The sequence below is a fragment of the Enoplosus armatus genome, chromosome 9, assembly GCF_043641665.1.
Source record: "Enoplosus armatus isolate fEnoArm2 chromosome 9, fEnoArm2.hap1, whole genome shotgun sequence".
In the NCBI taxonomy this organism is placed as follows: Eukaryota; Metazoa; Chordata; class Actinopteri; order Centrarchiformes; family Enoplosidae; genus Enoplosus; species Enoplosus armatus.
The window spans coordinates 21364207-21389222 of record NC_092188.1 but is presented as its reverse complement, the minus strand read 5'-3'; the positions used below and the strand labels follow the sequence as shown (position 1 = coordinate 21389222).

Here is a 25016-nt window from a genome sequence, read left to right as displayed (position 1 = left end):
CACACACACAAATGCATGCGCACACATGCCTATTCAGCCTTTGAGGGAATCAGTCTCGCTCCATGAACATGAAAAGAGCCCAGATGTCAGCGCTCTGCACAGGCCGGTCGTTTCTGTTGAAAAGTAGCATTACTCCATCTTTCCTTTGTTGCTCCAGACCCCCTCTGTACCTTCCTCATCCTGCATCATGAGCTGGCCGGCTGAACCTACACGTAATGTACAGCTTACTGGGTGGCATCACGTGTACCTCTGGCCGTGGGATCGCGCTGTGGCAACCTGTAACCAAACCTTGGCTATGGCAATTTCACCTCCCTCTCTGGGCAGCAGCATTAGCAGCAGTGGCAGCAGGCCTGGGGCTGGGGACATTAGCCTGATGCTTATCTGGCTACACAGCCCACCGCTAGCTACCACTTCTCTCTCTCCCTCTCTCTCTCTCCCTCTCTCTCTCTCTCTCTCTCTCTCTCTCACTCTGTCTCTCCCTCCCTCTCTTGCTCTCTGTCTGATGCTGAGATATGATTTGGTGAGAGCAGAGAGAAGCAGAGAGGAGTCGAGCATATCGATTCAGCCTCTCCCGCTGTCTCTCTCGCACTATTCATCCCCTTTTCCTCTGCGCTGCTATGATTCCAACTCTCTCCACTTTATCTCTCCCCCTCTTCTCTCTCTCTATCCACTTCTTTTCTTTCTCTCTCCAGCGTGCAATCATAATAACCCCTCTCTTAGACGCCCAGGCAATAAACCAGGGCCTCCCTTCTTCCTGCGCACATCTCCCTTGGCGAGGACAAAACCAATAAAGGGCTGGCTTAATTACAGCTGCTGAGTGCCGCCAACACCCAGGTACAACACCATGGGGCTGAGGGTGGGCTGAGGGTGGGCTGAGCGTGGGCGAGGTGTGACGGGATGTTTGGTGCAGGTTGCATAAGAACTACTGAGGATACAGTTTGAGTCTCAGTCTGACTCCCACACCTAAACCCTCAAGACGCTACTTTATAGTACTCACAGAAATGAAAAAAAGAGGCAATGGAAGCCCAGAGGCTGGCGGGGAAAATGTGGGTAGGCCTTGCCTTCAGCAAAGCATGTAACTCCCAGTAGCTCCAGTGGAGGAGCTCAGTCAGCTTGGTTTTGCCTCTGCAAGGCGTAAATGTGTAACTGTGGGAAAGGGAAGCAGGGCATTGCTGGAAAACAAAATATACACTCAGTCAACTTACCCTGGATAGAGAAGGGTAAAAACAGGGGGTAGGTAAATGCTATATATACTACAATGTGGCCAATGATATATCAAGGTGGATACACCCCAAGTGTCCAGGACTGTGAAGAGCCAAGGGAGGGACTGCTGTGGATCCATGTCCTTGTCTCTTGTTGTTTCTAGGTCTGCAGTCTGTCTCCTCCTCCTCCCCTCCTCCCTTCTTCCTCCTACCCCTTTCCTCTTATTTTCCTCCTCTCCTTTCCCCCAGTTCTGTCACATCAACAGGAATCTAGGGCTCCAGGGGTTCAGAGTCCCACAAGCTGCAGCCTGCTATGTCTGCCTCGACTACAGCTCTGTCACCATGGTGACTGATGCCTGGTCTTCCTGCCTCCTCCTGGTACTTTCTGTCTTACTCTCTGTGTTTTCTTTCCATGCTTTGTCTCTCCACTGAGCTCACCTCACCTCACATCCATCCATAATGCTTGCTATCAGCACAATAAAGGTTGGCAAGGGGCTACAAGAGTAGAAGTCAGAGTGGAAAGCGTGTGTCTTGTATGCTACATGCATGGCAGACTGGAGGTGACTTAAAGCTACTTAAAGCCTTTAGATGTAGAATAATCATGTCGATACATCATTTTGAAATTCATTTTATGGCGTAGTGTAATTGAACAGACACAACAGTGGAAGTGAAAACTTTGAATCCAAATGTGCACAACTGATTTACACACCAAAGAGACCTGAACCCAAACAGAAGAATATGGAAAAAATGCCCAGACACGTCCAGATGCTGTCCAGACCTAAGATGTCTAGTAAGCTGTAGCTGTCGGAGAAGATAGAACAGCTTTAATATCCCTGATAACCACTTCAATCATGTATTGCAGAGAACAAAAGATAACATTTAAAAAAATTTAAAACATTGCTATTCCAGTAGGTTTGGCAGCCTTTCAACATCACAGTAGCTTGTTAAGACAACTGGTTAGTTTGATTGCCCAAACTCAAAAGCGCTACATGTCTGTTATGTAACACTGCTCTGCTAGCAAATAATGAGGGATGCCCACTGCACTTACAAACACACATTGCTTGACTAACTCAATCTAGGGTTGCTACAGAGAAAGATGCAGATGCAATGCTGAAAAGCAGCTCAAATTTGGCTCTTGGTTAAGAAGTCTCACACCTCTTTAAAGAACTTGAACTGGCTTTACAGCAGTTTCATGAAACCATTTCTGTACTGTATACATATTCATATTCTCTCTGCAGTCTGTGGAGGACAGGAGGTGACGTTCATGGGGTCACAAAATTTCAAAGTTTGAAATTCTGTTTTCACTGCATCAGTCATTTTCAGTATATTTAGGCATACACTCTGAGATAATGCATGCTTTTCAGTATGATAATGTTACTAACATAACATTACAACAAACATAAACACAAGTAGTCCTGAAATTTGTTAACATGTCAGGGAGACACAATTTGCATAGAGAGAAGACATTTAAGCAAACTTGTGTGTCCAGACAGATCAGAGTAGGATTTGAGATGAAAATCTGCGATATAGCAAATCCAAAGTGACTTGCTCCAACCTCCTGTTTATTTCTTACACCTTATGTCATTTTGTTAATATCCCTTGTTCCACACCTTCCTCTGTCTTTTTAATCAGGCCTGGCTAACACCAGGATAACAGACAGGGGGGATACATTATCATTTCTATTGAACAAACATTACACCATATCACTATGGCAACCCCATAGTTGGAGGGGACAAATGACGAGATGGGTATGGGTGTGGGAAGAGGAGAAAGGGGGGGGGTCCATTTCAGAGGAACCTTCAGTGTACAACTGACAGTGGTGGAAACAAGTTGGTATTCCTCCTATCTGTACTCGTCGTACCGCACATATAAGCAATAAGATGCAGAAGTGCACAGCTGCAAATGTGATGTCACTGCAGGAGGACAATATATGAGACTGTGGGATGAAGTAAACAGCTGCGAGTGTGAGGATGACTCACTAAAATCACACCCAAGATTGTGCGGCCCGTTTGGAATCACTGAACAGCAACAATATGGGTTTTATTTAATATGCTGGATTTGAAACACAGTGCTGCTTTCAATACATTGCATCTATGCGGAAAATCAAATGCAGCTATTCATATCTCACTTATACCATCACACACTTTGCAAAAAGGCTCATCTGGGAAAAGACTATGTGATGTGTACCACAAAACTCAATAACGTCCCCTCTATCGCTTTATACAGCAGTCCCACAACAGACACACTTTGGTCTCAGGCATTTCAGGGAAGCAAGCACAAAGAGCTGCCATGGGGGGGGGGGGGGGGTAAGTGGAAGGTGTGTGTGTGTGTGTGTGTGTGTGTGTGTGTGTGTGTATTAGAGGAGGTGGGCGGGTACGGTTGCAGTTTAAATGTAGTGACCACTCAATTCAAAACCATTCAGGCCTTCTAAGAACAGATCCCCACACCCCATTAGGACCTCTGCTGACGCACACATGCATAATACATGGAAGCTGGATCTAAAAGCATACAGCCCATTAGCAGGCCTGGCCTGGGCAAGAAAGAAACAGAGAGAGAGAGAGAGAAACAGACTCACACACAAACAGCTCTGATCATATGGATGGCCAAGCTGGCAAACCGCTGATAACAGCACACACACTGCTGGTTTACAGAGAGTTGTGTTGTCGTTTTGTATCAGTGAGGTATATGGTACTACTTACAGACCCAGAAATGAGTGGACATAAAGGGCTGACACTGACCTCAAGGTCCTGGAACAGTACTAAAAATATGGACACACTTTCTACCAGTTACTTGTACTAATTAGCCAACTATATATAACAATATGATAATTTAGCATAGAAATGATAGGCGGAGTCCTGCCGCCGACTACCATCCAGAGATTGATTCTACTGAAGGAATTTGCTGAGAAGAAAAAAAGAAGGGTAGTGATGGAAAATAAGTTCAATTTAATCAGTCAGATGTGATGATTGCTGGATCACAGTTTCCAGGCACAGAGCCCCCTGTTCAGCCCTTCCAGTGGCTGAGTGTTCTGGCCATGTAATGTGAGGTGGCAGAGAGCCCAGCAATGCTGTAAATTATTTGTGACGGTAGGGTGGGGGACAAGAGGGAAAGACTCGCAGTCCCCGGAGACAGACAGTGCATGGTGTGGAGATACGGGGCCTGCGCATATAGCGAGGAATAAAAGAGGCCTGCGTGTTCTCTTGGCCCTGCGGCTGCAGGAACGTGAGTCTGTTTGCAAGTTTGAAGCCCTTCTGCAGTCTGCATAATGTGTCTAACAGCCATGCCTGGCCAGATGAACAGGGGCCTCTCCGTGGGGGAACGGAGCATTTAGCAGACTAATCATAATATGCTCCAATGCATCTAAGTGAGATCCAACTTCTCTCTCTCTCTCTCTCTCTCTCTCTCTCTCTCTCTTGGCACACAACACAAGCACTTCTTTTCCAGCAAATGTACAAATAGAGTAGGCCTGTATGTTGCAGTAACACTGTAGCTAAAATGGTAGTAAAATAATGAAACTGATTGCCCTATGAGTCTTAGCATAAAGATTTCCTAATTCAGTGGCAATATGTATATTAATGCATGCTTGTTAATGGTTTTCTGCGGTTTAGTCACTATTTTATCAAGTAACTCATACCTGCTCTGTTATGTGTAGGACTTGTCCTTGCCACAGAAACATAATGGCCTGTGTTTGAGTGTGTAGGTAAATGTGGGTGTGTAGGTGTGTGACTGTGTGTGAGTGTGTTGGGGGTGGACTCTTGTAAAAATACACATTTACCCTCCTCAGCCCCCTCATGTTGTCCTCTCAGGCACAGCGGCAGCAGAGGCAGCGGCAGCAGCGGCAGCACACATGCGGCAGCAGCGGCAGCACACATGCTGCGGCAGCGGTGCGCTTGGGCATACGCGCACGCGCACACATACATCCACGGCTACTCGCACAGCAACAGTCACACCTCGGCATGGTCACAGTGTCCCTAAACGGTTCATTTTACCCCCCCCCCCCCCCCCAAAAAAAAAAAAAAAAAACTCGTGCGCGCGCACAGCAAACCGCGGCAGCATCACTGATCGGTCCCATCAACCAGCCAGGAAATATCTGCAGCAGCAACAGTAGGCCTACTACTGTAGGTTGTTATTACGCAGGCTGGCTGCCGATCGATAAACGCAACACCCCCCTCCCCCCCAATACTCGTTTGACATACCAACGGGGAAGCCCTTCCTCATAAATCAGGGCATTTCTTTACAAAGGAATCACTCACCCGATGTTGCTCAACGCCTGCTCGAACAGCTCCGTCTGCAAGATGTTCTGAGGCGCCGAGAAAGCCCCGTTGAAATGTGATAAAACCGAGCTACAGAACTGACGCAATGTCTCAAACTGCATTTTCCCCCTCCGTTTTCTTTTATCCTCAGTAAATGATCACCCCTTTTCCTTTCACCAACAATACATCCCAAAGCCTGCGCTCTCTCCGGACGCCCCCCTCCACACATATACCTCCTCAGTATCTTGTTCTTATTATCTCCCGGGGCGCATTAAACGCAGAAAAGACGCCGATCAAGTTCCATATTTCTCCTGCCGTTCCTGGTAAAAAGTGTCCTTAAACGAGACGCATTCCGGGCGGGATCCTTCCGTCATAATGCTTCGGAATTGAAGCGAGAAAAATGAGGTAGTGCCGGTGCCGGTAACGAGCCTTTTCTTCTTCTCGCTGTAGCAAAAATCTCTTCTCGGTGTGCAGGAAGAGGCGAAGGGGCACCCGGAGGAGAGAAGAAGCGGAGAAGCATCCTACACGGCAGCCAGAAGCAGCAGCATCCCTTACCGGCGCATCAGCTGCTGCCTCACATTCAACTCATATTTCCCGTCGCCGATGAAGCGCACACACACACACACACGCACACACACGCACTACGGGGCTGATATGCAATCGTGCGCACTCTTTGCCATATCTCTCCATCCTCTCTCATGCACTCTTTGGGACGCGCACAGCAGCAGATAGACCACAATACAATACAGGGCAGAGAGGCGATGCTGCTGCTGTTGGCAGGTTTTCTTTCCTTATATCCTATATCTGGCTCCGGAGCATCAGCTCCTCATCAGCAGCAAGAGGACAGTCCTCATACCTCTAAAAGGGAGAGTGTCTGTGAGGAAAGGGCACACATAAAAGGGGGGGGGGGGTTTCCCGAGGGGTTACTCAGTTATTTATTCATGTTTTTCATTTTATTCAGTTGGTGGTTCTGCATGTAACAGACAGACTTAGCTGGAAAGAATCCAGTGCGGGTCAAGAGGTTGCTTACAGGTGCTGATGCAAAGCATTTGATTTGATTAAACATTGTTACAGGCCAATCAAAAGTCTAAAAGAGCTATGATGAACCTTTTTCTATTCATTAGTTCTGCTACATGCAAGTTTAAAGTATCTGTCTGTCTCTGTGTTAGACCGTCTATACCAAAGTCCTGAGAGATAAAGTATAAGATCGCTACAGATATTCAGCAGTTAGTATAATAATGCCATTCTGCTTTCCCAGGTTGATGTGTATCCCGACCAAAATGTTCAAGCCTATGCAAAGATACTGTGCAAATGAACAGGCCCTTTTCACCACAGACTTGTCATAGTGTGAAAAGCACAGGTGTCGCTAATAACATTAATGATGGCTCTGTTCCATTCAAGTGTCCCAGCAAACCATGACACTGTGACAGTGAGCCAGGACCCTGAAAGTGAAGCGGCTAAGTGAAATTCAGCCATCATTGATGTTATTATTCACACCTGTGCCTTTCCTACTGTGACATGTCAAAATGTCTTCTGTTAAAAACGCCTCTTGATGAGATCTGGGGACTCGACAAGCTGCTGAAGCCAGCTGTACGACTGAGTGCACAGGGCTACTGTACAAGCAATACGTTTCAACAATGAGTTTACAGACTAATCATATTATCCAAACCACTTCTTTAAACAGTAAAAACAAAGTCAAACATGAATCTTACTAATCCCAACTGTCTGCTGTAAGCATCCATTCGATTTTGAAGATTTAATTCCTAGTTCAACTATGACCCATGGCACACACTGTAGTTGAACACACATGCAGTCTTACAGTGCAAAGAACAATTATAATGGACATTTCAGGTATGTTCACTTTCGGTCTCACTTCTCACTCCTCACAGTGGTTTAAAGTTAATCGTTTTCAGTGACCGCTCGCGTTGCTTGCATACTGGACTTTGGGTGTCGCAGCATCGCAATTTGTCAGCAAATGTGTTATTAAATGATGAAAACTAGAAACAATTAACTCCATGTCAATGTGAATTATTTGGTCAAATTACTACTTTAAGGCAGCGTTGTATTACTGGCTGACTAAATATATCCATAAGATGGGGCATGTTTGGGTACATAGGGCTGTATTGAGACAGGCTAGTTTAGACTATAAAGCCTTACTTTACCTTTACAGGCTGCTAGTTGCACGACTAACTGAGCTACTTAGCTAACAGCAGCTACAGTTAGCAGTTACTTTAGCAACAGGTAAAGCTGTCTGTCCATCAGGAAACCCTGTAAATTACAGAGAGTTGAGGCAGGGAAAGTATTTTCTCCACAAAACACGATTAAGTTTGACCAAAATCAGTGAATAAAGTTATAAAGGTGTGTTTTTGTACAGTAAGCCTAATCAGTGAGGCAAGGCCCCACAAAACATATATAATTTGTCCAACCTAATTCTTGTTTCATTTGTGGTCTGATAAACAGTAAGTTCATCAATTTCAGGTTAAAAACAACAACGTATTTGGTTTTGGAAAAGGAAATGATGTATGTGTGTATTTGCATATAGAGCGGGCAAGTGAGATCCGATCTAAGCAATGATGAACTGCACTGTGCAAAGCTACTCTATCCTGGACTGGGTCGGGCTGGATGTTAAAGGGCCAGTCCAGGCTGAGCGTGGCCCTCTTCCTGGCAGGCTGAACGGCTCTGCTGCTCAGCTGAATGTGTTAAAAAAAAATGCAGAATCTGAAGAAATTCCACCAGTGAGTATGTTCCAATCCCAGTGTAATCATTGTTTGTTTCATCAGCCTCACCCAACACTGCAGCTGTCCCAGCGTATCTGTGTGTTCATTCAAATGACACCCCTGAGACCAAGATAAATTAGAAGCCTTCCCAAGTTATTTCTCCTTATAAATAGACTGTCAGCTTTTTCCCCTCCTTTCTTCAGCAGAACAGATCCAGGACTTAATTTAAACATTCTTTAAGATTAATGAAAGTGGGTTTTGGTGCTTATGCAGTGGGAGTTCTATTTATGGACTCTCTGCTATCCATCATCAGCATTATCCCTTGAATTTTCAGACAGCCAGTTTCCTGTTGTGTCACTGCATATGTAGGCAATGCCAAAGCAAGAATCGCTCCCTGGTACCACCTCCACCTCTCTAGCCATGCAATCAATTAATATACAGTGGCGAAGGCCTTGACTGGAACAGAAAGTGACGGGATGAGTGAATGCTTTGAGCAGTCTGATCTATAGTCTGATCTATAGTCGGACTGATCATCCATTAAAACCACCTTAAAGCAGCCAGCCGTTTGAGGAGAAGATGGATAATGTACTTCAGTTGCACTGAGACACAAAATACTGTTATCCTGCATCACTCTTAAAGGTTTATAGTAGCGAAGCTTTGATTACACTTTGCAATTTGATGCTCTGCTCTTTCTTGTGCTACTGTGCAGAGTGTATGGAAACATAATGGATGAGAGATTTAACAAGGAGAGCACAGGAACAACATTTTACCAAGACAGGGGAGAAAAATGTGTCTATTTTAGAGTCATAACAATGCTAGAGTATGTGTCAAAGTTGTACAGCAGTGTGAAAGCACTGACAGTATGTACACTTATCTCCAACACTCACTGCTGGTTAATGGGCAGGTATGTTGGATATATCCATCAAAACATCCATTTGGAGCAAAATATCAGGCAACTAAACTAAACAGTTTTTTTCCTCAGGAGCTCTCCCATTTTTGCAGGTTCTGAGTGTAAATACAAGGTTGCAATGGCAGAGAGGGGACACAGAACTAATGAGTTGGGTCTCCAAACATACTGTGGGCACAGGCTTGTGTCCCTGTGCGAAACAAGTGTGGGATGTGGCCCACCAAGTACACATTTACAAGGTCAGCAGAGAATAGGAACAGGGACTGGATTGGGAGAATCAAATTCACCTTCCTTTCCTACTGCACCTCTCCTATATGTGTGTATGTGCGTGTCCAGAATGTATATATTTGACTCAGGGCTAACTCAGAGCCACCCACCCTTTAGATTCAGGCTACCCACTGAGTTTGCTCTCTGCCGCATGGCACAACACATAGCCCACATTTCCCATCTTCCCAACGGGCAGTCTGATCTCATGGGCAGAGAGGACCAGCAGAGAGACAAAGACATCTGCTTGTCTGTGGGCTCTGCTTGCTGTGACGGACCAAGGGTTATGGAAAACAAAACCTGATATGGCAGCCTCTCTGTAACACAAGAGAGAAATAGGGGGTGTGTTCCCTTCCAGAGTTTCACCACTGCCAATATGACCTTAGTCATTTCACTTTACAGATCACTGGTTTGTTGTCCCAAACTGAAGACAGTTTCAGACATTCTGGGCAAAAGTCTTAACTAGCTTGTATATGTCCACATAGAAGTCTAGCTTAGTATAAGTATAGTCAAAGGTTGCACTGAACAAATGTCGAGTTACCTCACATCTGAGATGAAGCAAACAAAAACATGAGAGAGGTTTTCTGAAATGGCTCTCTGCCTTTCTGCTGTGGAAATACATTTCTAGAGAGTGTGTAGATACTGACTATAAGCTTCTACTCCTCCCCTTGGAGGAAGAAGGAGGAAGAAAGAGGAAGGAGCCACCATGTGGACATCACAGTAACTACCTTATTTGACACTAGAATCAAGAAATAGGCAACCGGATATAAGATTCACAAGCACAGCATGTCCGTGTTGTCAGCATCTGAGAGAGTGCTACTCAGAGAGGGCATTTAGAGCATATGACAAATGGAACACAACGTTCTGCATTGCAATTAGGCCTGCTCTTGCTTTTCTACTCCAAATGCATGTTAATAATGCTTCATTTTCAGGCCCTGCAGTGCCTGAACTAGCCTTCAAACATTCCTCATGACAACAGTTATTTAAGTTTTTAATGATGCAGTTTCTCTCAAAGGTAGAGACAGTATGAATTCTTGCAAACACCCTTCACCTTCCAGCACCCCATCCTTGCTGAGCCTGGCTCAAACCATCTGTGTTGATATGTGCTGTGTGCTGTATATATGCTGTATATGTGCTGTGTGTGTGTGTGTGTGTGTGTGTGTGTGTGTGTGAAGAGTAGAGAGAGTGAGTGGGTGGATGACTGTTGTAGAATTGCTGAGTTAGGGCCAGATACAGTATCTGTGTCTCTGTCTCCTTTATAGGTCTCATGGGCTCCATGTACAAGCCGTTTTATATGGGGCCTTGACTGGCTCCCTAGGAGATTGCTGTTATGCTAGGCTTGAATCACTGTTCTGCACTGCCTATACAACAGTCCCATATCTCATTGCTAATGCTAAAAGGCTCTTGCAGTTAGGTCCATGCACCTTCTTGACCTACTTGCCTTTACACAATGATAAAAACATCTCAGTGTAACTTATATAGATCATGTAGTAGGTGTGTGCTTTTATTCACACATAGAACTGACCTGTCTATGGGTGCGTCGCCGGGTACCGAGTATCGCAGCCCTGAACCGTTGTCAAGGGATGCCTGTCTGGGCAGGAGCCCACCGTGAGGTCTGCTTCTGTCTGAGGCTGGTGTCAAGTCCCCTGAAGCTCCCTGGTAGGGGTACAGAGACGGGTCCTGCAGTTTGGCCTTCTTCCCCTGCGGCCCGCCCTCAAACACGCCCCGCACCTGACCAGGCCCCGAGCCGTAGAACCACGCCCCCGATTTGGTGAGGATTTCTTGTTGTTTTCGGCACAAATTGCATACCCACATAACCTGCAGGGAAGAAAAGGGGGGTGTTAATAGTTTGGAATGGTGACTGACAGGCAGATGTTGTCTTATATAACCTATGATGAGCTGTAATGGAGTGATTTGGGTGTTTGGGTTATGTAAAACTGTGAGGCATATCGCTGTTGCTGGGTGAAAAACTTCTCAGAAATTAGGTATAACTAATTTGATTTGAAAAGGGGTTTAAAGTTTTCACCCCACAGCGATAATATTCATAGACAGTATTGAAAAGTCATGTTGATGAGGTGAATGATGAACTATTTTACACATGCAGCAGCCTTTGATATCATTGAAAGGTAAAATCATTAGTATCATTATTAATGTACATTTTGAGTCTGTGAGTCCAAATAGTCCCCGTAGATCTCTAGATCAAATGTGCTAAGGTTTCCATCTGCACATAAGCTAAGTTTTTTTTTATTCGTTATGATGCAGTACATTACCATTAAACTGTTGTTTCTGGTTAGCAAACTGCAACAGTGCAGAGCCTACATGACTAATGATTGCAGAGATTACTCACACCTTAATGAAGGTACAGTAGGTAGAGATAATGCAATTGCGGTTAATGCACTTTGGTAAGATACACGGAAAAGAATAGCAACATTTTCCCTCTGTTATGCTCTACAAGGACTGGAGAGATGGGGATTTTTACTGCTCTGTGATGTCGTGCCTTTATCTGCTCTATACTGCAGCCCCAGCAGCAAGCTCACCACATTAGCCTCATAAATCCAGGAGCAGACAGGAGCTCTGATCACTATACACACATGTCCACAGACAAACACACACACACATACACACACACACACACACACACAACCTGGTGAAGCTCAGCATTCTGTCTCCAGTCATCTTGTGGAGAAAAAGTGACTCTTTACAGGTTTTATTCGTAAAAACTGTATCATTTGATATTTGTTAAACATGAATCTCACTCAGGCCTGCTCCAGGTGACCACACCTGTCTCCTTAACACAGAGCAACTTAAAGTGATATCTAAGTGTGTCTGAGAAGACCAGGAGCTTGCCAAATGATTGACAGGCCAGACGGCCAGTAGGGCAGCCAAGAGTTACCGCAGCCCTCCACCCCCTACTACACTCCCCGCCTTTACAGTCCCAGTGCTGAGTCAGTGCATTACTGTTATTAGTGTGAGCGGGCTCTGAATGCTGCCTCACCCACCGTCAGTGGGTCTGTAGCTCGCCAGCTTTTTTTTTCAGTAAGCACTGAATCAAATAAAAAATGACTGATATGTTATTTCTAGATGAACTGAACTTGCTTAAACTGTGTTGGTCCGTACAGTTACTGGCTGCAGCGGTTCAAAGGCTGGATTCGTAGCTATAGCCTAAACCACAACTGCTTATCTCAGTGGTTGGCTGGACCCGAAGCACAGGGTGATACAGAGCAGTAACTGCTGAGGAAGAAAAAAACAAACAAACGCAGGGGTCGGCAACCTTTAGAACGCCATGTGAAGTCTTTGCACTGGCACACAGATAAAAAATACGAATTTTTATGGGGTGCCTGGGTGGAGTAGAAGAAAAAGCAGTCGTCCAATTACACAACTCAAGATTCAGTCCCGAGCCTCGTGAGGCTGGCCGAGACATCAAACATGTCAGAGTTCATGGGTGGGAAGGCAGTGACAGATCACGCCCTCGTCAATGAGCTAGTGACTTACTGGTTGGTCAGGGCAGGGCGCTTGTACAAAATCCAGGAGGGATTTCATAAACCTCCACGCCATCACACCCACCAGCTAGCAGCTGTCTACATCCTCCTCAGACTAGCAGCACGAGATAGCAGCAACAAGTCCAGTGTGTTTGGTTGTCAGTATTTGTAATTTCCATATGAGCAGGGTGTATACCTCTGTTTTCTGTGTGTGAGTGAATAGGGAGATACAATTGGCATTTGGAATCAGCAGTAACCATGTGTGCAAACATTTACAGGTGAAGCACACCGCAAACTTTCAACCACAGCCATTTTCTGTCAGGTTGGGCTATTGGCTAGTTACACTGCCATAACACAACACAGCAGAAAAAAGTAGGCAGCAGCAATGCAACGAAACAGAAACTGAGGTTTGCAGGCGATTGGTAGATTGGTAGATACTGCATGTTTAGGAAAACAAATGTATACAGGCAACAGATATTGCAAAGGTTGCCATCCCTGGTCCTGTCACGGATTAGTACTGTAGGAATGTCCAGGACTTTCCTCTCAGGGATGTAGCACCACTGACACCAGCAGTTTTGTGAGTTCTGTGCTTTCTACACCTGCATTAGAGCATGGAAACACAGGACAAGTCACCTGGACACAGGAACAGTTGCCTGCCTTATTTTGTACTGCCACATGTGGGTGCGGCGACCATCTTAAAGGAGCTAAAAAGCAATGATGAATTGTTTTAGTTACATTTCAAATGTAGAGCAAAAAAGCTTAACAGTCACACCACAGGCGGCATGCACTGGCTTATGTGATATTGACACATGAGGCATTTATGACTAGCTATCAATGTTACAGATGGGCTATAACTGTGCTGACACACAATGGAAGCAGGGAGGCTACAAATTGTGCTTTATGTGTCCCAGAGGAGTGTAGCCAGTGAGGCCATGACTGCCTCTTTAACTGGGGTCATGGTGACAGCTCTTCAGTGAACCATGAGTCATCAGCTAAGACCCGGGAGCCACCAAGGCCAGCTTTCCTGCTAATCAGCCACACATCACTTCCTTCACCTGGAAGTTACACACATGTACATATTTACACATGTATGAGATGAGCATGCACACAAAATCAAAATCAAATAACTTGTGTCGGTCTGCCAACACCAGTTACTAAATACCAGGGGCCCCAGAGGTTGCACAGGTGCCCCACCTCAGACAGGAAAAGTCTAACTAGCATCCTATCCGATTATAGGATTAGAGGTTAGATTAGAGGTTATCACTACATAGAAATCATTCAGTCAGAGCCTGAGGATGGTGTGAACACCAAGGTGTAATACAGAAATGTAAGTGGCAGGGTCTGGAGGTGGTGGATGGCCACATACAGGCAACTTGAAATCCAAAAATCTAAATTTAGTTCCTAACTTGTGAAAAAGATTCCCACTTGAGTTGTTTTTCCCCCAGAAAAAGACTTCCCTATTCAGCAATGACTAAAGAACGAATCCTAAGGAATAATCTTATTTAATCTATTATAGTTTTCACAATCTAATCAATAATAGTACTATTATGTGAAAATAGCGTACCTATTTTATTTTTACATTGACCTTTTCAGGAATGCTATCTTCACACATTATTTATCGTAATAATGAAATAACGAAGTGTAACATGCATTTCAGAGTTTGAGCTCTATTCATAAAACACATTTTGTTTCACCTGTAGTTAATTACTGAAATCTGCCCTTCTCTCTCAAATGGCCCAGTTCCTTCACAGAAAACTGCAGCCTATGACCTACATATTTACCCCTCCAAACTGCAATTAACATAGAGTCAGTTTCTGCGCACCTCTCCGATCTGCCAATAATAATTAACCACGTTCTCAGCCTTTGGACTTCCCATGTCGAGCTCTTTTATCTCATCAGTGAATACCTAATAGCATATTAGTATTCCAAAAAAAAGAAAAGTAAAAAACAGGCCAACAAAAACGTGCATGGGTCCAGTAAATGTTGAGCACACTGAGCCTTAAACATCAATACTTGGATTTGATTTGCACTTTGGAACAGAGTCAGAATGAAAATGGATGTTTATACAGTGCATTAGGCAGGAAGAGCAAAAGTAAGGAAAATGTCGCTGCCGGGCTGAATCCTCATATGTCCAAAACATTACATGCACTGCAAAATAAAACCAGCCTTGTTTTGAGGTGGATAACAGTGCATTTAGAGATTATCCAAAGGGATTTGAAAGGGCTATGTGGGCCCAAGAGGTTAAAGAGTTTTATCTACTGATAGAGAAGCATGTAGAATATGAGCTAGAAGGTTTTATAAGGAAAACGTAACCTATGCTAAAGATGCTAAATGGATTCAAAGAGCATCTAGGTTGAAATGGGATTTAGCATTTTATCATGTTATTTTAAATGACTGTACAAATTCTTAAATCTCTCAGATCTTAGAAATAACACAAATCAGTGTTATAGTACTGAGTACCAGCTATGTGACAGTAACAGAAACATGTTGTTTCATACATTCATTCAGAGACATCACACAGCATGAGGCTGCTAACAGTCCATCTAGGGACGCAGCCCAAAGATAGTGTGAGCTCAACCCACACTGATGGGAAACTGTAATACCCCTCATTCCATAATAGTATACATAGACTACAGATGCATGTATGCACAATGATACACACACAGGTCAAGCAGCTGTAACAGCCAGAGGTATGTTCACTTTCGCTGCAGCCATTCTGCCCAAGACTCTCCAAAGACACAAACACACACACACACACACACATCCCTTCGGCTTAACTCTTCACGGCTGAGCGCAGGCAGGGGGTTGGGGGCTGCAGCCCTCAGGCAGGGCCATTTCTCCCTGTGTTTGCACATTTCATAGTCATTGAACCTGCAGCTAAAAATAGAAAGCTAAAAACCTGGCACCACACGTTGCACACACCAGGAAGATATATACTCTATTAAATGTGCTATGGGCTGTTTACTGAGGCACTGAATTAAGGGAAACAAACACCCAGTGCCATGGGATCAATAAATAATTTCCTTTCTAATACTTTCTCTTCAGACCGAGGGTGTTTTCAGTGATACCAGCAAATATGATCTTCCAAAAACTGTGTGTCTGCTTAGAAGAGTGAGAATAGCAAAAAAAATGAAGGACAGACTATCTTTCACAGAAAACATTTGTCAGATCCAAAATGATTGCCTGTCGAATAAAGATGATGTGGCATAGATTTTGAAGCACACCACATCTTGTTGTCCTAGTCCTACTTAATAGTCCTACTCTATATGTACTACATGTACCCTTCAGCAATGTACTATACATGTTCCCCTTTTGCCTGGCCCATTCAGAATTTTCAGGGGGGGAGTCCACACACACACACACACACACACACACACACACAAACCAGCTAGATTTGCAGTAAGAGAGAGCACTGAGCTCTCTCTTGTGGCCATTAAACTGCACTACAACATTACTTAACAGAGGCTCCAGAGTGAATCAGCAGTATCCTTCCAGGCACATCACAGTGTGCTCAAATGGAAAGGCAGCTCCAATGTTAAACTAAATCAATGACATTTTTACGGCCATTCATTTTACATGCATTCATTAATAACAGTATATGCCCCTCTGTTTAGAGAGGGCCTTTGTAGTGATTGTCATCGCTGCCGCATTCATTTTATTTGAGAGTTAAAAGGAATGGCGTGGGCGTCCTGGTGGGCCAGTGGTCTAAGATGCATACAATGTAACCATGACCCCCCCTGGTTTGATTCCATTCAGAAACTGCATTTAAAAATAAAAACAATAATAACATTCAAAAAGAACTAAAGTAAAGACTAGAGATGGCACATGCTGCAATATTGATGTGGCAGTAAATGACTTGTCATAGGTATCATATTGCTTTGGTGTTTCTCTCCTTCACCTGAACTGAGGTGAACTGAACCACTCATTAAAGACTCATTGTTCGGGGAGTGGAGTGTTCCTCAGAACATCCCAGTCTGGACCAGCTTAAGCACACAGGCATCAATACGGATACAATACACTACAGAGCAAATTACTGCCACAGCTGGGTGCTATGGGAGTGTGATGGGCTGCAGTGACAGCCATTACAATGCATATGTAGGCCAATTAATAGTGTGTATCAAGACAGGTGAAACTATCTATGAATGCTCAGACGTATTTTACTATTACTTTGAGGAGCAGGGAAACATTATTATTACTATTGTATATTGTATATTATTAATATTGAAATACACCATGTATTGTTTTGTTTTTTGTTTTGTTTTTTTTGTTTTTTGGGGGGGGGGTTGCCCAGTGGAAGCTGTAAATGCAATTGGGCTTTTGAGGCAGTTCTGCAGAACAAAAAGTTTACGGGGCATTTTGGTGTGATTCATTTGGCGGCCAATGAGAATGAAAGGGGAGCGCCTACATTCACATGCTCCAACACTGGCTGCACGTGGTGAATTACATTTTAATGAGCTTCTAATTTTAGTGTGCGCGCCAGTAATAATAATAGACTTGATGAATATTTATGTTCCTTGTTTGAAGTTCAGAGACACGAGGAAGAGGGAGGGAAATGCTGTGGAAAATCCAAAATGTGGCTTTTACACAGAAGTGGCAAATAGACACACATCCCATTCAGCCTCCCTCAGACCTGAATAATCGCGTGAAAGCGTTTGAACAGACGGGACTCGCGCTCACTGACACATGCAGTATGTCATTTTGTGAAGCAAAATTACACGTCGGCAAAATGCTGCAATGAAAACCTTAAATTGACAGACATGCTCTGGCTCAAACAGGGCGTATGTGCACAGGCTTTCTGAGAGCAACTACAGCAGTGGGCTACATATGGCCCGAGAGTGCTGAAATGGTCCCATTTCTGACATACAAAATGACCGGTGAAGAAGGCGATGCAGTCACGGCCCCGTGCTCACTCAGCTTACCCATGGTGCCGCTGAGGGAAAACACCGTGTCTGTGCGGAAAGATCGCCGTGTCTAAGCCCTGATGCTGTGGTGACGACTGTCCGCAGCTCCCGCTCCAGAAAATGAAGAAACTGCCGACCTTCAGCACCGCGGACAGCTCCGGGTCCAGACAACAGGCTGCCCGCCGGACAGCGGCTGCTGGGAACACCGTGAAGGTTACACCAGGGACTCAACTGGCCACATCCGATCCAAGAAAACCAACGCAGTCCCCTTCTCTGGTTCTATCAACAAAATTACAGCACCCGAAGACTCAATTCATTTCAAGCAATCACGGATTCCAATCTTGAATCGTTGCGCTGGATGCATCGCACGGTGCAAACAGCGCCGTGCTCAATGTCAGTAGGTCTACGGGGAGGAAAACATGTGAGCCGAGCAATAACGCGTCAAAATCACGTTATGGTTCCCACCGCCGCCGTATTAGTTCATCTGTAATAGAGCGCCAGGGCTCTGCCGGAGTTGATGAGAGCTCATTACATATGCGGCGCGTCCCAGCTCTGCTCCCACAGTCCAATAGACAGACAGAGAAACGCGGTTAGGCAGAAAACTGACTGGCACGGCTTTTTTTCCTGTGTTAGCACACTTTGTCATTTCCGACTCCGTCTGTGAGCTGTGAGCATGTCTTGGTCTTCGGCTACACACAGACACAGCTGCGTTATGTATGTCTCTTCGCGTTGTCAGACAACTGCAGGGCCAGAGGTTAGTAAATGTGAACGTGAACGTGTCAGGAACTATGCCGCGTTCACGTGCTGTGGGAATAACTGTCTTGCAGATGTGGGTTAAAACGACTTGAAATATTTAGGCCAAAATTCAAGACGATATGACTGGATTTTTACACAAGATGCTTTTAGCTTTTCAATCATACAATGGCCATATCTGTTTAGGGATGTATTAGAAATGGGAGTGGGGGTATTGTCAAACCAAATCAGGCCTCCAAATTATGTATACCCATCATATTTCCCGTATGCAGCATTTTATCTAGTATCAGGGCAAATACAGCTAAAAATGTAGCAATACCACCCTGTAAAAGTCCTTGTACAGCTAATTTGGAAAGTGCAGAGTGGTGCATCTTTCTGCAAACATAAAAATCTCAAATACAACTGAGGAAACTGTATACTTAGCCATATGCTTTCAAGCTCTGCAGCATAGATGCCAAATGACGTGCGCCACAACTTCCAGCACTTTGAGGAGCTGAAAATGTAGTTCTTCTGTGGTTTTCCATCACTTTTCACATAACACATTATAACACATTTAATGATTTTCTGGGGATTTCTAATTTGCTGTTAACATTACGTTCATTGCTACAAAGATACTGTAACATTACATGCAGTTCATGGCTCTTTACATTGCTAATACATTGTGGTTTTTATGTTAAACATATTTTAATAATTAGGAACTTCTATTCTCTAATCTAGTAACAAAGTGAAAATCTGGAATACACTGTACGACGGGTTACAGCATATGGAATGACGAGAGTCCATATGGTATCTTCTAATGATGATAATGATTTCTGTGGTGCTGTTTAGAGGCTCACAAATCCATTTAATTTACTACAACATGCCATTCCCTAAAATGCGGTTTAAAATTGAAAGAGGACCATATAAAGTCCTGTAGTACTTCCCCTTCTATTTTATAGCAGAAATGTTGAGGGGCCAAGAAGCACATGTAACGTCTTCAAGAGCTGCTTTAATCACAAATGACTTCCTCCACGGAGACTGTTGATTCCTCGGCCCTTTTGAAGCCACATCAGAGGAAATGGTGGGGAGCTCCACCGCTACAAGCAGGGATTCTGAAGACTTCACAACACTGACACACAATTTATCTATATCAAAGGCATTTTATATTTTTACCCCCAAAAACGTCACTTTGTTCTTCAAGTAGCGACTGTAGAGGCTAAGCTACCTGGTACAATCAATGAGCAGTGATTGTTATCACTACAGATATTCAATCAGTTTTGTTTTTTTATATATATTATTCAGCTTGTTGTGATAAGCCAAAGCGATTAATTGTGACTGTATGTCAAATGAGTCCTAGATTCAGCTAAACATGGTTACTGAGCTGTTAGTCTTCAGTTGGGTCCTTTTTTTCCAGCTTACATTCCTTTACCAGCTGTTTAACTCTGCTAGCTGTTCCAGACATAGAGACTTGTAAATATTCAATGGTGTTTCACAGAACAAGATCTCTCTCGCCACTGCTGTCACCATCTGTGAGAGAGGGAAAGAGTAGACGGATGGAAAAAGGGCAGATTTCACCACTGCCACCTCTTTCACTGACACACAAGCTTTCAGGCAAGCTGGTTAGGTATACCAAAATGTGGCCCGTTGGCAGAGGAATCAAAGCGCCTGTCCATCCGAGAGTACAAGCATGAACACACAAAACAATCAGCAATCAATATCACAATAGTCCTGGTGGGCTACTGTGTATACTGTGTCACAAATCTAACTCAAAACAAATGCCCTGTGTCGTCTTCTGCGTTGGCTAAGAATGCGTAGTGAGCATAAAACATTCACAGGCCAAAAACCACCTACTTACTCCTATAATTCTACCATACACTTGCAAAATAATTTATTATAAATAAATGGCATCCAACCAACTTGCATTTCACCTCAATGACGTCTCCTCCTCACAGAACTGAAAGAGAATCCTTTCATCTGGTCTAAAAGCCAACCCCTGCCTTCACTGGCCCCTGCTGACCCTGTTGGCTCCTACTAGCCCCCGTCAGCCCTGAGACACGGGACTCTATTACCAGATAAATAGAGAACAGACTGTGTATGTGGCAGGATGACTAGTGAACTAACCCACCTCTTTTTACACCCCAATACCCTCGCCACCTCGTCTGCTCATTTCCATGCTGGCTCTCTGTTTCTCTGACTGACGCTGCCATCTGAACTTCTGTGTCCTGCTATGAACGCTTACTCTGCTCCCCTGCCGACAACAAGTCTATGTATGAGCTATTTCTTGGGTTTGCAACTCATTCTGAAGGTACATCTGCAAAAATATTTAAAATATGGCAGTATTGTCAAGCACAGATAGAGATAAGTGGAGGGACCAAGTGCTGACAAAGGAGCCACATATATTCCTCTGGACTAATCAAATGTTCACTCCTGCATCTTCCTTTGCGGTTTGCAGCTGTATCTCAGTATACACAAATATAGAGTGTCCTTACATTACAAAGTGTTATTCAATTAACTTTTGAGCAACACTATATTAACATCAATGTCCACAGTCTACATGGAGAATTGACCTTGAGTGCCAGGAGGCCAGCGCACCACCAGGTAAATAGCAGGCATTGCCTCAGTGGCAGATCCCAGGGCCTCTCTGCCAATGCCCCGACTGTCCATCGCCAGCCTGCTGCCACTGTTATTACTCAACACCATCTGTACAACAAGGTAACCGATCTCCCAGCTATTATCTGCCGGTGAACAATGGAAGCCTGTACAACTGGGGTCTTGGCAGTGGAGGGAGCAGCAGGGCAGAGGTCTCTCCCGGTATTTCTGCCGCTCTGTTGTTTTGGATCAAACCTGCTGGCATGTACTTCCCTCCAGTGTGGCCTATAGACTGTTTGGTTACTGTTTGGCAGTCAACAGCTAAACACAAGCAGGTTAGAGATAAGGCAGCTATGGGAAATCTATGTTGTACATGGCCAGGAACAATGATATGACCCCTGTGATGTGTTCATCTGGCTGTCTTTGTAATGCTATATTTGTATTTGTTGCACTATATTTGTTTGGTGTGTAGCACATTTATAGATAATCCCCAAGGGCATTCAGTACTGCAGTCAGTCATTACAGCTTTCTCTTTCTCATCTATATTGTTCTATACATCACATGTAAGAGTACATATTGGCAGTGATGTGGGATAGTTTCGGATTGGGTGTGGGATTTCATATTGATCAAAACCCTATCAACCAATGGGCTGGTTAGACATAGATATAATCCCAGAGGAGATTCAATACTGCAATCAGTCAAGCTTTCCCTTTCTGATCCTTACGGTTCTACGCTACATCACATGAAGCATTGAATTGGGACAGTTTGGATCGGATGTGGGATTTCATATTGATCAAAACTCTCCCTAACAATAGTCTGGTTAGAAAGATACTTCCCTCAACTGCTTGTTGTAGTAAGTATTATTACAAAACAATGTTAATCGGCAATGGGATAATAATCCATATTACCTCTACAGGTACATTACCACCTACATGCTTAAAGTGGTACACCCATGTCATTCAATCCAGTAATACAGGCTTTCTGTTAAAAATGTTAAGACTCAAGCTCAAACCTATATAGATGACATCATCAGGGTTATCTTTTCAAACTTTGAAAAGCTCCCTCTAGAGCGTCAAAAGATATACAACCGTTTTCACAGTCTGAGTAGTACTCTTCATGATGGGTAAATTTAACTTCATCTGTGTGTGTTCTAGTCCTCGAGTTTAAGTTTCATCCCTTTTAATTCCAGTCCTATCTGTCTTCTTACCTTTAACACTCTTTGTATCTCTGCTTGAGAAGCACCATATCAAAAACAATTTTACCCTCTTGAAAACAGTATTTTTCTTATGGTTATTCAGTGTTTATTTCAGCATAACATGGTAGACTCACAGACAAGACTAGTCAAGACTTTTCTTGTTGGTTTCATGTCATTGTTGGCTGCTGTATGTGCATATATACATATCACAGCATTTCATGAGCAATGCTTGTGTTCAGACACAGTTCCAAGAAACGCAGAAAAGGATTTGCTAACCACTTTGTCCTCCTGTTGCAATTCCATGAGAGCAGGAATGCAGCAGAAAGAAAGAAAGAAAGAAAGAAAGAAAGAGGGAGACAGAGGGGGATGGGGAAGAGAGCAGGAAAGATAGGGAGAGAGAGATTGTGAGTGGCATTAGTAGGTCCTGGTAGGACTGTCACATACTCCAACAGCAAAGGATTGGATGGCATCGCATAAAAACACACAAGCTCATGATTCAAATTTAAGCAGTCTAATACTAAAAGCTTTGGCTTAGTCTGTGGGGAGGATTTTATAGAGGTTAGTTAGGCACTGGAGTGCCACATTATACAAAAGCAGCAATCGGGTTCCTTTATGGGAAAAGAAAAGGAGGAACAGTTCCCTCCAGTGGTGATATAGAACAACTGTAAGTTACAGTAAACATGAATAGGAAATCTACAGCTGTGAATCAACACATCAGAGTGAACAGAATTAGGATAAAGGCATGCAGAGAGTCTCCGACTGGAGTAGATGTTGATAATCTGAAAAACATTAGTTGCCATTAGAGACACTGTTGGCTCAATTCCCAGATTACGATTTCACTGCAATGTTTCATAACCTTGGATTTCAAATAGTAGCGTAGGGAGAAATTTGCCTGAGGGTGGGACATCTGCATGTGTGTGTGTGTGTGTCCTTATAAATGGAGAGTACCTAGCATGTGAGCCAGTGTTACCTTATTTGACCGCAGAGACACTCGTCCTCCGCACCGAGCACAGAATTTCGTTTGGCAATATGAACAGAGGTGGCCACAGCCATCGGCAAACTTGGTTTTGTGGCATATCCCGCAGGTTGGGGCTTCGCTCTTCTGGTCCTGAACCGGCTTAGTCTCCTCCCCCATCTTCTTAACCTGGTCCTTATACGACTCAAACTGCTGGTGCAACTTCCTGTAAGCAAATGGGAAGGACAGAGGTTAGGAAAAGAGAGATAAGATTTGGTGACTTATAAAAAAGAAGGTTTGCGTTTGTTTTATTTAGTCATTTAATGCTTATTTGTATAGGGACAATTGTACAGCATGAACCAGTGCAACATACCACAGCATTTATAGCCTAAACTAATGCAATGCCTCTAAAATACACGTGTATCAGAATAAGATTGACTTAAGGACACAGTATATTACCTTATTTTATCCTAAAAGTGCTGTTTTAGTTTAAATGTTTTAGTGGAACAACTAAACACAAACTCATATAATGTATGTGCATTAGTCTGGCATAGAAAATATATTGCACCAAAACCTGCACCAAAATAATCCTTCTTATTGTCACCAGCCTGATGTGTTCAGTCCTGGTCTCAAAATCACACTTGCACAATAAGCTTCTACTATCAACTGACTAACTGATATAACCCCGGACGTGTGCAGTGTGGGAGGTTTTGAAAGGAAAAGCAGACACCATGACCTCAAAAGCTTCAAAGCTGAGCTCCTCCTTTGATACCGCACCTCTCCCAAAACAGGGGGTGTGGGTATCAAATTTGCTTTGCAAGTTTAAGAACATCACTTAATTCCACTTTCTCAGGTTCCCCTGCGTTTAATGAATCATTTGCACCTGTGTTTCTATATCAGGACAGCCGTAAGGTGAGACACCCTACAGCCATACAGTTACATAATATTGCCAATACACACAATTGTTATTTCTCTAATGTGTTTCTTATAGCAAATCATCTGTGGTCACAGAGCATTCACTAAGCATTTGTCAGCGCAGTGTCTATTGTGATACTGTTTGTGTCCTATAGATGGCAGCTGATCTCATACAGTAGATCCTTAACTCCTAACAGGTCCTGAGAGGCTACTGAAAAAAACCTGCATGGACTCTTCGCATGCATTTTGTATGACACATGTCAATTGAGCGTCTCCTTGGAAACTAAACACTGGGCTGACTTCATAATATGGCGATTAGAATTGGTTTCGCCCCACATATCCCCTGCAACATTCATTAGCACTTGTGAATTATTGAGCAGCGCTATCCTTTTACCACATACAGCTCCGCGTTTGAGATAAACGTGCTTCCTTTACCCACAACCAGACCTTTAGAGCCCAAATGTAATGGCCACACACCACCTGAAGACTATCTGTGTGTGTGTGTGTGTGTGTGTGTGTGTGTGTGTGTGTGTGTGTGTGTGTGGTTGTGTGAGCAAGTCTGTGTGCCATCTAAACATTAGATAGAGTGCCATTGGCATGCCCCTCATTGCACCCACTGAGGGATTAAAGGGCTAATTGTGTCACAGCCTTTGTGTGTTTACCAAGCAGAGATTAGTATGTAGCCTTGTTTAACAGATCCCACCAAATCTCATTTACTGACAGAGGGCCTGATAACAGAGTGATGAAGACTGTGATACAAGAGGTAAAGCCACTGTCTCCGAGGATCAAGGAAATAAGACTACAAACAATCATGTTTTATTCTCACTTAATCTCCCTTTACACCCAACGTTTACGGAGACATGCACTCGTTCCCAGGCCACTACATGGACTAAGGGCCACGGTTCCA

General features: G+C 43.9%; 1 protein-coding gene across 9 annotated transcripts in view; it reads right to left on the bottom strand.

Moving 5' to 3' along the window:
* Positions 1–25016, bottom strand: part of rims2a (regulating synaptic membrane exocytosis 2a) — a 135196-nt gene that overhangs the window by 84112 nt on the left and 26068 nt on the right. For 5 of the 9 annotated variants that reach the window (XM_070911386.1, XM_070911387.1, XM_070911385.1 and 2 more), the window contains exons 4-6: positions 23210–23420; positions 22516–22527; positions 10869–11161 (exon numbers count right to left, since the gene is read on the bottom strand). In XM_070911386.1, the coding sequence (XP_070767487.1) occupies positions 10869–11161; positions 22516–22527; positions 23210–23420 (516 nt within the window). Of the gene's footprint in view, positions 1–5455; positions 5578–10868; positions 11162–22515; positions 22528–23209; positions 23421–25016 lie in introns of those variants that run through there. The other 4 variants (XM_070911391.1, XM_070911392.1, XM_070911393.1 and 1 more) reach the window with 1 other exon arrangement.